This window comes from Coregonus clupeaformis, chromosome 24 (assembly GCF_020615455.1).
Source record: "Coregonus clupeaformis isolate EN_2021a chromosome 24, ASM2061545v1, whole genome shotgun sequence".
Taxonomy (NCBI): Eukaryota; Metazoa; Chordata; class Actinopteri; order Salmoniformes; family Salmonidae; genus Coregonus; species Coregonus clupeaformis.
In genome coordinates, this window is record NC_059215.1 from 61,253,840 (window position 1) to 61,266,795 (window position 12,956).

The 12,956-nt window shown below is 46.0% G+C and overlaps 1 protein-coding gene across 1 annotated transcript in view; it reads left to right on the plus strand.

Moving 5' to 3' along the window:
* The window catches only part of nhsb (Nance-Horan syndrome b (congenital cataracts and dental anomalies)), a 117,578-nt gene that overhangs the window by 95,374 nt on the left and 9,248 nt on the right, over positions 1-12,956 (plus strand). Inside the window, 8 exon segments of the mRNA XM_045206945.1 lie at positions 660-812; positions 4,680-4,863; positions 4,934-4,991; positions 5,693-5,737; positions 6,169-6,213; positions 8,422-8,614; positions 9,099-9,230; positions 9,651-10,312. Of these exon segments, the coding sequence (XP_045062880.1) occupies positions 660-812; positions 4,680-4,863; positions 4,934-4,991; positions 5,693-5,737; positions 6,169-6,213; positions 8,422-8,614; positions 9,099-9,230; positions 9,651-10,312 (1,472 nt within the window).

The following is a 12,956-nucleotide window of genomic DNA, read 5'->3' on the forward strand; positions in this document are numbered from 1 at the left end:
AAATCACATGTTCTGTGCATTTGTGTGTTAATGTATAACAGCAGCAGAGATGGTGTTTTGAGGAAACACGGACGTCTGTCATTATAGCAGTTGTCGGCTTAATTCAGTTGATGTTGATATGTGTTACTGACCCCTGCTGGTGTGGAATTGCAGGGACTGGTTTCATAACTCCTGTATTCCTCCTGTTCATGTTGGGCGGGTTTCCTCTTAAGTTCAAAGTCAGAATGACATTTTGATCCTTTGCTCTGAAATATTTCAATATATATGTGTATATAAATTATATGTATATATAATTAATTGAATTATATGTATATTTTATTTATTGATTTATATCAAGGTCTTGGTGTGATTGTAGCTGGAAAACCAAACTTGCAGCTGTTTATGGAAGGCTGTTGGGGTCATACTGTTGGGGTCATACCGTGTCTAAAAACATAGCTGAGTGTCTTCTCTCCCAGTGATAGCAAAAAAAAGAATTTATGTGCAAATGAATAATAACGATCCATTCTCCTGTTCTCTCTCTCTCCCTATCTTCAGAACCCTGTCAATGAATAACAATCACAACAGCCAATGAATTAAAAGTACAGCAGAACCTAACCTGCTGTCTGTCTGTCCGCTCTCTTTCGAAGAATATAAATATGAACAATCTATTGTCTCCCTAGCCGTCTCCAACCTGGATGTGGAGAGTAAGCTGACGGTTCACTACCAGGCCCCATGGCACCAACACCACAACGTGTTTCACCCCTGCAGCCGGCCACCATGCGTAGAGGAGCTCCACAGGCATGCCAAGCAGAGCCTGCGAGCCCTGCACAGAGGTGAGAGGTCACATGGACGTAAACACAAAAGGACGCAGGCATATGCACACACACCACCGAACACACAACACCTAACACACAACACCTAACATACACCACCTAACATACACCACCTAACATACAGTGAGGGAAAAAAGTATTTGATCCCCTGCTGATTTTGTACGTTTGCCCACTGACAAAGAAATGATCAGTCTATAATTTTAATGGTAGGTTTATTTGAACAGTGAGAGACAGAATAACAACAAAAAAAGGCTGAAAAACGCATGTCAAAAATGTTATAAATTGATTTGCATTTTAATGAGGGAAATAAGTATTTGACCCCTCTGCAAAACATGACTTAGTACTTGGTGGCAAAACCCTTGTTGGCAATCACAGAGGTCAGACGTTTCTTGTAGATGGCCACCAGGTTTGCACACATCTCAGGAGGGATTTTGTCCCACTACTCTTTGCAGATCTTCTCCAAGTCATTAAGGTTTCGAGGCTGACGTTTGGCAACTCAAACCTTCAGCTCTCTTCAAATATTTTCTATGGGATTAAGGTCTGGAGACTGGCTAGGCCACTCCAGGACCTTAATGTGCTTCTTCTTGAGCCACTCCTTTGTTGCCTTGGCCGTGTGTTTTGGGTTATTGTCATGCTGGAATACCCATCCACGACCCATTTTCAATGCCCTGGCTGAGGGAAGGAGGTTCTCACCCAAGATTTGACGGTACATGGTCCCGTCCATCGTCCCTTTGATGCGGTGAAGTTGTCCTGTCCCCTTAGCAAAAAAACACCCCCAAAGCATAATGTTTCCACCTCCATGTTTGACGGTGGGGATGGTGTTCTTGGGGTCATAGGCAGCATTCCTTCTCCTCCAAACATGGCGAGTTGAGTTGATGCCAAAGAGCTCGATTTTGGTCTCATCTGACCACAACACTTTCACCCAGTTCTCCGCTGAATCATTCAGATGTTCATTGGCAAACTTCAGACGGGCGTGTATATGTGCTTTCTTGAGCAGGGGGACCTTGCGGGCGCTGCAGAATTTCAGTCCTTCACGGCGTAGTGTGTTACCAATTGTTTTCTTGGTGACTATGGTCCCAGCTGCCTTGAGATCATGGACAAGATCCTCCTGTGTAGTTCTGGAATGATTCCTCACCGTTCTCATGATCATTGCAACTCCACGAGGTGAGATCTTGCATGGAACCCCAGGCCGAGGGAGATTGACAGATCTTTTGTGTTTCTTCCATTTGCGAATAATCGCACCAACTGTTGTCACCTTCTCACCAAGCTGCTTGGCGATGGTCTTGTAGCCCATTCCAGCCTTGTGTAGGTCTACAATCTTGTCCCTGACATCCTTGGCTCTTTGGTCTTGGCCATGGTGGAGAGTTTGGAATCTGATTGATTGATTGCTTCTGTGGACAGGTGTCTTTTATACAGGTAACACGCTGAGATTAGGAGCACTCCCTTTAAGAGTGTGCTCCTAATCTCAGCTCATTACCTGTATAAAAGACACCTGGGAGCCAGACAAATCTTTCTGATTGAGAGGGGGTCAAATACTTATTTCCCTCATTAAAATGAAAATCAATTTATAACATTTTTGACATGTGTTTTTCTGGATTTTTTTGTTGTTATTCTGTCTCTCACTGTTCAAATAAACCTACCATTAAAATTATAGACTGATCATTTCTTTGTCAGTGGGAAAACGTACAAAATCAGCAGGGGATCAAATACTTTTTTCCCTCACTGTACATGACCTAACATACACCACCTAACATACACCACCTAACATACACCACCTAATATACACCACATAACACATAACATACACCACCTAACATACACCACCTAATATACACCACATAACACCTAACATACACCACCTAACATACCCACCTAACATACACCACCTAATATACACCACATAACACATAACATACACCACCTAACACCTAACATACACCACCTAACACCTAACATACACCACCTAACACCAAACATACACCACCTAACACCAAACATACACCACCTAACACCTAACATACACCACATAACATACACCACCTAACACCTAACATACACCACCTAACACCAAACATACACCACCTAACATACACCACCTAACACATAACATACACCACCTAATATACACCACCTAACACATAACATACACCACCTAACACCTAACATACACCACCCAACATACACCACCTAACACCTAACATACACCACCTAACACCTAACATACACCACCTAACATACACCACCTAACACCTAACATACACCACCTAACACCTAACATACACCACCCAACATACACCACCTAACACCTAACATACACCACCTAACACCTAACATACACCACCTAACATACACCACCTAACACCAAACATACACCACCTAACACCTAACATACACCACCTAACATACACCACCTAACACATAACATACACCACCCAACACCTAACATACACCACCTAATATACACCACCTAACACATAACATACACCACCTAACACCTAACATACACCACCTAACACCTAACATACACCACCTAACATACACCACCTAACACCAAACATACACCACCTAACACCTAACATACACCACCTAACATACACCACCTAACACATAACATACACCACCCAACACCTAACATACACCACCTAATATACACCACCTAACACATAACATACACCACCTAACACCAAACATACACCACCTAATACCTAACATACACCACCTAACATACACCACCTAACACATAACATACACCACCTAACACATAACATACACCACCTAACATACACTACCTAACACCAAACATACACCACCTAATATACACCACCTAACACCTAACATACACCACCGAACACCTAACATACACCACCTAACACCTAACATACACCACCCAACATACACCACCTAACACCTAACATACACCACCTAACACCAAACATACACCACCTAACACCTAACATACACCACCTAACACCTAACATACACCACCCAACATACACCACCTAACACCTAACATACACCACCTAACATACACCACCTAACACATAACATACACCACCCAACACCTAACATACACCAACTAATATACACCACCTAACACATAACATACACCACCCAACACCTAACATACACCACCTAATATACACCACCTAACACATAACATACACCACCTAACACATAACATACACCACCTAACACCTAACATACACCACCTAACATACACCACCTAACACCAAACATACACCACCTAACACCTAACATACACCACCTAACACCAAACATACACCACCTAACACCTAACATACACCACATAACATACACCACCTAACACCAAACATACACCACCGAACACCTAACATACACCACCTAACACCTAACATACACCACCCAACATACACCACCTAACACCTAACATACACCACCTAACATACACCACCTAACATACATCACCTAACATACACCACCTAAGACAGACCACCTAACATACACCATCTAACATACACCACCTAAGACAGACCACCTAACACAGACATGCCAAGCAGAGCTTCTTTGCCCTACACAGAGCTGGGGAACCACTGACCAGAGCACACACACACACACACACACCATACACACCCCACCTAACAACAGTTTGAACCAGGGTTGGTGTCAATTCAGTCAGTATCCCTCATATATAGTGCCACCTAGTGTTAGTACAGTGGACACCTGCTTGTCTGAGTTCTAGAAAACTCTTGACTGATATGATCTCAGTGAGGAACCAGTGGCTGTTGTAACTGTAACACAACATGGTGACTGCTAGTGAATATTATAATCTAATGTAGCGAGACCCTGTCAGAATCTGACCACAGTATTTCCCCTCATGGTTTACAGACCAACAGCAACGTCAACGGTCGACCAGCAGCGAGCGCAGAGTGACCATCTCCATCTCTGGGGCTCCTCCGATGCCCACCCTCCCTTCCCCACGCACCCTCAGACGGCACGAGCAGAGGGGCAGGCACAGCCGTGCGGTAAGGGGAGACACGTCTTTACAGGCTTTTACTCCAGCCCTACACAAGCACACCTGATACAGCAGCTAATCAATGTCCTGAGGAGAAGTGCTGAAATGACTTGACTGTATATGTTTGTTTTATTGTCAAGCAGCAGGCGAGACCAGAGAGAGAGATAGAATATCAACCACGGAAGGTAAACTACCACATAGTGTAGTGCCTGTTAGTGGTGTGTGTTGTCAACCTACAAGTGGTGTGTTATGTCAACGTACAAGTGGTGTGTGTTGTCAACCTACAAGTGGTGTGTGTTGTCAACCTACAAGTGGTGTGTGTTGTCAACCTACAAGTGGTGTGTGATGTCAACCTACAAGTGGTGTGTGTTGTCAACCTACAAGTGGTGTGTGATGTCAGTGGTGTGTGATGTCAACCTACAAGTGGTGTGTGTTGTCAATCTACAGGTGGTGTGTGTTGTCAACCTACAAGTGGTGTGTGTTGTCAACCTACAAGTGGTGTGTGTTGTCAACCTACAAGTGATGTGTGATGTCAACCTACAAGTGGTGTGTGATGTCAACCTACAAGTGGTGTGTGATGTCAACCTACAAGTGGTGTGTGTTGTCAGTCTACAAGTGGTGTGTGTTGTCAACCTACAAGTGGTGTGTGATGTCAACCTACAAGTGGTGTGTGTTGTCAACCTACAAGTGGTGTGTGTTGTCCACATGTGTCCACTGGGTTTTCACATTGTGGTCCTGTAACTGTAACTATGAAAATACAGTTGAATTTCTTCTTAACATGATATAGTAGCATGTGTCCATTGTTGATGATGTCACCAGTGCAGTGCAGTGGGCCTAGTATTTTTCAGCTTGTTGTGTTCTCTCTCTGCTGTATGGCTACCACTAGGAGAGACACATGAGAGAGACAGACATCCAGACAATACAAAGAAAGGTAACAGAAAAGGCATAGCTCTTGTATCTCATCAGAACACATACATCTTCATTAAGATCACTTTAATGGTCAATTGCACACAAGGGCCAACCAAAATTTGACTTCCGCTCTTAACCCAACCCCTCCGAAAGACACACATCCATACACGGGTTTTGGAGAGGTGCAGGGGGCTGCCACTCTGGGAGCTGTTGTTGTGGGGGTTAAGTATCTATGATTTGATCACTTCCCGCCCGATTTTCCCCGTCAGACCTGGGATTTAAACAGGCAACCCTCCGGTTTCTGGCTCGCCTCTCTAACCGCTAGGTTACCTGATCTCATCGCATGTTTTATCATCCCAGTGAGTTTGCATGCTTGTGAGTTTGTTTGTATTCCACATCAGAATGTTTAGCGTTATGTCTCATCGTGCTACGTATCTTCCCTTAACGCTGCAGGAGAGACCTGGAAGGGAGGTTCACTGTCACACTATACAGAGAAAGGTAAATGGGATGGCATTCATTGCAGGATGACCCCTCTAGCGTCATGCTAACGTCACTCTTATTACAGCTTATAACAGCTTTCTGTCCTGAGGATCCTGAAAACAGTCACCTCTCATCATTCACAGATGAATATCATTCTTTCACTCCATTTTCTTGTAGGATGGGATGATGAAATCACTTATTGTCTAATAGGTGAAGAAGGATGTCTTCAATCTCCTTAGCATCACAAGAAGTTACACACAATGCTTTGTGTCCCTAGTCCGCAACACCTGGGTCCCCATGTTTTATCCTGTCTGTCATATGTTTCATTCAATATGATTTCACCCATGTCTCCAAGTCCAATCCATGGTTTTCATTTGTCCCGTCGATCAAGTCGTCATCATTTTTGTTTTCTTCATGTTTTGTGTTTGTAGTATGACCGTACCCGCTCCCTCTCCCCCACTGAATGTTGCCTCTTCACCCCATGGACCAGAAAGGTATTTGTCTGCATGCCAAGCCTCGTGGTTTAAAATCTACAGGCCCTAAATTAATTATACTACTAGTTCTAGATAGAACTACTACTACTACCTCTCCTTCCTGCTGTTCTCTAGCATCTCATTAGCTCCTGTCGACTGTCTACTGTCTTCATCTCATTAGTTCCTGTCTACTGTCTACTGTCTTCATCTCATTAGCTCCTGTCTACTGTCTACTGTCTTCATCTCATTAGCTCCTGTCTACTGTCTACTGTCTTCATCTCATTAGTTCCTGTCTACTGTCTTCATCTCATTAGCTCCTGTCTACTGTCTACTGTCTTCATCTCATTATCTCCTGTCTACTGTCTTCATCTCATTAGTTCCTGTCTACTGTCTTCATCTCATTATCTCCTGTCTACTGTCTTCATCTCATTAGCTCCTGTCTACTGTCTTCATCTCATTTGCTCCTGTCTACTGTCTTCTGTCTTCTGTCTTCATAGCATTAGCTCCTGTCTACTGTCTTCATAGCATTAGCTACTGTCTACTGTCTTCATCTCATTAGCTCCTGTCTACTGTCTTCATCTCATTAGCTCCTGTCTACTGTCTTCATCTCATTTGCTCCTGTCTACTGTCTTCATCTCATTAGTTCCTGTCTACTGTCTTCATAGCATTAGCTACTGTCTACTGTCTTCATCTCATTAGCTCCTGTCTACTGTCTTCATCTCATTAGCTCCTGTCTACTGTCTTCATCTCATTAGCTCCTGTCTACTGTCTACTGTCTTCATAGCATTAGCTCCTGTCTACTGTCTTCATAGCATTAGCTACTGTCTACTGTCTTCATAGCATTAGCTACTGTCTACTGTGCTACTGTCTACTGTCTTCATAGCATTAGCTCCTGTCTACTGTCTTCATGCTGCATTAGCTCCTGTCTACTGTCTTCAGATCTTTGATTAGCTCCTGTCTACTGTCTTCATCTCATTAGCGCCTGTCTACTGTCTTCATAGCATTAGCTCCTGTCTACTGTCTTCATAGCATTAGCTCCTGTCTACTGTCTTCATAGCATTAGCTCCTGTCTACTGTCTTCATAGCATTAGCTCCTGTCTACTGTCTTCATAGCATTAGCTACTGTCTACTGTCTTCATAGCATTAGCTCCTGTCTACTGTCTACTGTCTTCATAGCATTAGCTCCTGTCTACAGTCTACTGTCTTCATCTTATTTGCTCCTGTCTACTGTCTTCATCTTATTAGCTCCTGTCTACAGTCTTCATCTTCAAAACATCATCATTCTCCTCTCCTCTCCTCTCAACTTCTGACCACTATCCAGAACTCTGGGACTTTCCTGGAATCATATTCTTTGACACTTGAGCGTTTGAGCTGTCTCTTGATCTCTGTCTTGATCTTAATATCTTCCTGACCTTCATTTCCCTTTCCTCCAGAACAGCTGTCATTTACTGAAATGGAATTAAAACGTTTTGCTCATTTTGTGTCTGTGCCTTGTAAGTGTATAACTTGTAAGTGTTAAACCTAAGAGTTAAGTAAATGCCAGAACGCAATTTACTTTGTATGTTGCCCTTTGTAACAACACATCTAAGTATGTGTCCAAAATGGCTCCTTGTTCTCTATTCCCGAGTGAACCATGAGGCTCTGGTCCTATAGCAGTACATTATATAGGGAATAGTATGCCATTTTGAACTCTTCTAAGTGTTGCACTAACCCTAAAACCCCAACTAACCATATTTCTGGCCATCTGCATCAGGCTGCCACTACCATAGACCCTGATGCAGAGCCTGCAGTGGGCCACAGGTCTAAGTGTGCTATCCCCAACCCCCCCTCCACGCTGGACAAGCAGACCAACTGGTCCAAGGCCCTGCCACTGCCCACTCCCCAGGAGAGGATGAAGAGTGACCCAGCTGTCGTGTCCTCATGCATCATCCCCATCAATGTCACTGGTAAACACAACATGACTCCATCTCTGTCTCTGGATGTGTTTGATATTCCCTCAATCTCTCTCTCGCTCTCTCTCTCTCTCTCTCTCTCTCTCTCTCTCTCTCTCTCTCTCTCTCTCTCTCTCTCTTCTCTCTCTCTCTCTCTCTCTCTCTCTCTCTCTCTCTCTCTCTCTCTCTCTCTCTCTCTCTCTCTCTCTCTCTCTCTATCTGTGTACATTCTCTCTCCCTCTCTCTCCCTCTCTCTCTCTCTCTCTCTCTCTCTCTGTACATTCTCTCTCTCTCTCTCTCTCTCTATCTCTCTCTAGTTTGAATCAATTAATCTATTAATTAACTGTTGTTTGTGTATTAGTGAGTGCATGTAACTTGTAAACTGTGTGGAATGTAATTTGTGAGATGTGGAAAGACATTACTCTTGATGGACAATAAATGACATCAATGAAGTGCTTCCAGAGCAGCTCTCTCACATGTGCTTTGTTTCTCTCCACAGGGGTGGGGTTCGACAGGGAGGCTAGCGTGCGCTGCTCCCTGGTACACTCCCAGTCTGTGCTGCAGAGGAGGAGGAAGCTGAGAAGGAGGAAGACCATCACTGGTATCCCCAGACGAGTTCAACAGGACATGGGTACGGCTGTCTGTCTGTTATACTGTCTGTCTATCTGTCTGTCTGTCTCTGGCTGTCTCTCTGTCTGTCTTTTATACTGTCTGTCTGTCTGTTATACTGTCTGTCAGTTATGTTGTCTGTCTATCTGTCTCTGGCTGTTTCTCTGTCTGTCTGTCTGTCTGTCTGTCTGTCTGTCTGTCTGTATGTCGGTCGGTCGGTCTGTCTGTCTGTCTGTCTGTGCCTGACCTCCAAGTACTGTTATCACCAGTCAACCAATCCTACTTTCTGTAGACAAACAAACATGCATATTTGTCCTGGCATTTAGACTTTTTTTTTATCTGCCTGAATTTCATTGATAGAAAAGGCAGGAGACTCATACTTTATTTTCTAATCATGTTGATTGATGACTTACTAATCAATGCCACCCCTGTTTCCCTTCAGACTCTGATGAGTCTCCGGTGGCGAGGGAGAGGACAGTGATCATCCACGCCAACCCTCACCTGTCCCTCTGTCAGGAGGAGCTCTCCCTCCGAGGGGGACACACCAAGGACTCCGGCTGCCAGACGGATGACTGCCTGACCGGTGGCGGTGGCGCCCCGTCCAGGAGACGTATACGTGCCCAGCGCGGCGGCCAGGGGGGCATCCCCGCCTCCCTCTCCCACTCCACAGGGAACATCTCCTCGCTTCCCGACCACCCTGACACCGCCATGTACACCGCCTCGGGCTCCCGCCTACGCTCCCGCAGCCTCCCCCGCGAGGGAGGCCGCATCCGCGACGAGGACCAGGACGACAGTGATGAAGATGACGATGATGATGACGACGATGATGATGATGACGATGAGGAGCTCTCTCCGTACGAGACGGGAACGGGGCCGAGGATGTTGAAGGACGAGGAGGAGAGTGCGGACGACCAGGCCATGCCAGAGCTGCAGCAAGGAGACGGGGGGAGTCCAGAACACATGTGGATGGAGAGGGGTCGCTCCCGTCTCCCCCGTCAGGTTGACATGGGGAGCTGTGAGATCTCCTCCAGCTCAGACACCTTCAGCAGCCCTATCCACTCTGTCTCCACCACGGGGGTGCTGAGAGGACAGATAGACCACAAGGTACGTCTTTGCTGTCACCTTCACTTATCTGTGTATCTTGTCTTCTTTTGCTTTTAGCCTTTTGATGTTTGTTTTTGATGTGCAGGCCCTGCGACAGACTAGCATCCTGTCCAGGGGGTGTACTGGTCATCAAGCTGCCTCACTACAGAAACAGGAGATAGACTAGTGTCCTGTCCAGGGGGTGTACTGTACATCAAGCTGCCTCACTACAGAAACAGGAGATAGACTAGTGTCCTGTCCAGGGGGTGTACTGTACATCAAGCTGCCTCATGCTACAGAAACAGGAGATAGACTAGTGTCCTGTCCAGGGGGTGTACTGTACATCAAGCTGCCTCACTACAGAAACAGGAGATAGACTAGTGTCCTGTCCAGGGGGTGTACTGTACATCAAGCTGCCTCACTACAGAAACAGGAGATAGACTAGTGTCCTGTCCAGGGGGTGTACTGTACATCAAGCTGCCTCAGCTACAGGAACAGGAGATAGACTAGTGTCCTGTCCAGGGGGTGTACTGTACATCAAGCTGCCTCACTACAGAAACAGGAGATAGACTAGTGTCCTGTCCAGGGGGTGTACTGTACATCAAGCTGCCTCACTACAGAAACAGGAGATAGACTAGTGTCCTGTCCAGGGGGTGTACTGTACATCAAGCTGCCTCATGATACAGGAACAGGAGATAGACTAGTGTCCTGTCCAGGGGGTGTACTGTACATCAAGCTGCCTCACTACAGAAACAGGAGATAGACTAGTGTCCTGTCCAGGGGGTGTACTGTACATCAAGCTGCCTCACTACAGAAACAGGAGATAGACTAGTGTCCTGTCCAGGGGTGTACTGTACATCAAGCTGCCTTACTACAGAAACAGGAGATAGACTAGTGTCCTGTCCAGGGGGTGTACTGTACATCAAGCTGCCTCATGATACAGAAACAGGAGATAGACTAGTGTCCTGTCCAGGGGGTGTACTGTACATCAAGCTGCCTCATGATACAGAAACAGGAGATAGACTAGTGTCCTGTCCAGGCGGTGTACTGTACATCAAGCTGCCTCACTACAGAAACAGGAGATAGCTAGTGTCCTGTCCAGGGGGTGTACTGTACATCAAGCTGCCTCATGATACAGAAACAGGAGATAGACTAGTGTCCTGTCCAGGGGGTGTACTGTACATCAAGCTGCCTCACTACAGAAACAGGAGATAGACTAGTGTCCTGTCCAGGGGGTGTACTGTACATCAAGCTGCCTCAATACAGGAACAGGAGATAGACTAGTGTCCTGTCCAGGGGGTGTACTGTACATCAAGCTGTCTCATGATACAGGAACAGGAGATAGACTAGTGTCCTGTCCAGGGGGTGTACTGTACATCAAGCTGCCTCATGCTACAGGAACAGGAGATAGACTAGTGTCCTGTCCAGGGGGTGTACTGTACATCAAGCTGCCTCATGCTACAGAAACAGGAGATAGACTAGTGTCCTGTCCAGGGGGTGTACTGTACATCAAGCTGCCTCACTACAGAAACAGGAGATAGACTAGTGTCCTGTCCAGGGTGTGTACTGTACATCAAGCTGCCTCACTACAGAAACAGGAGATAGACTAGTGTCCTGTCCAGGGGGTGTACTGTACATCAAGCTGCCTCATGATACAGGAACAGGAGATAGACTAGTGTCCTGTCCAGGGGGTGTACTGTACATCAAGCTGCCTCATGATACAGAAACAGGAGATATAGTGTCCTGTCCAGGGGGTGTACTGTACATCAAGCTGCCTCATGATACAGGAACAGGAGATAGACTAGTGTCCTGTCCAGGGGGTGTACTGTACATCAAGCTGCCTCACTACAGAAACAGGAGATAGACTAGTGTCCTGTCCAGGGGGTGTACTGTACATCAAGCTGCCTCATGATACAGAAACAGGAGATAGACTAGTGTCCTGTCCAGGGGGTGTACTGTACATCAAGCTGCCTCACTACAGAAACAGGAGATAGACTAGTGTCCTGTCCAGGGGGTGTACTGTACATCAAGCTGCCTCACTACAGAAACAGGAGATAGACTAGTGTCCTGTCCAGGGGGTGTACTGTACATCAAGCTGTCTCATGATACAGGAACAGGAGATAGACTAGTGTCCTGTCCAGGGGGTGTACTGTACATCAAGCTGTCTCATGATACAGGAACAGGAGATAGACTAGTGTCCTGTCCAGGGGGTGTACTGTACATCAAGCTGCCTCATGCTACAGAAACAGGAGATAGACTAGTGTCCTGTCCAGGGGGTGTACTGTACATCAAGCTGCCTCACTACAGAAACAGGAGATAGACTAGTGTCCTGTCCAGGGGGTGTACTGTACATCAAGCTGCCTCACTACAGAAACAGGAGATAGACTAGTGTCCTGTCCAGGGGGTGTACTGTACATCAAGCTGTCTCATGATACAGGAACAGGAGATAGACTAGTGTCCTGTCCAGGGGGTGTACTGTACATCAAGCTGTCTCATGATACAGGAACAGGAGATAGACTAGTGTCCTGTCCAGGGGGTGTACTGTACATCAAGCTGCCTCACTACAGAAACAGGAGATAGACTAGTGTCCTGTCCAGGGGGTGTACTGTACATCAAGCTACCTCACAACAGAAACAGGAGATAGACTAGCGTCCTGTCCAGGGGG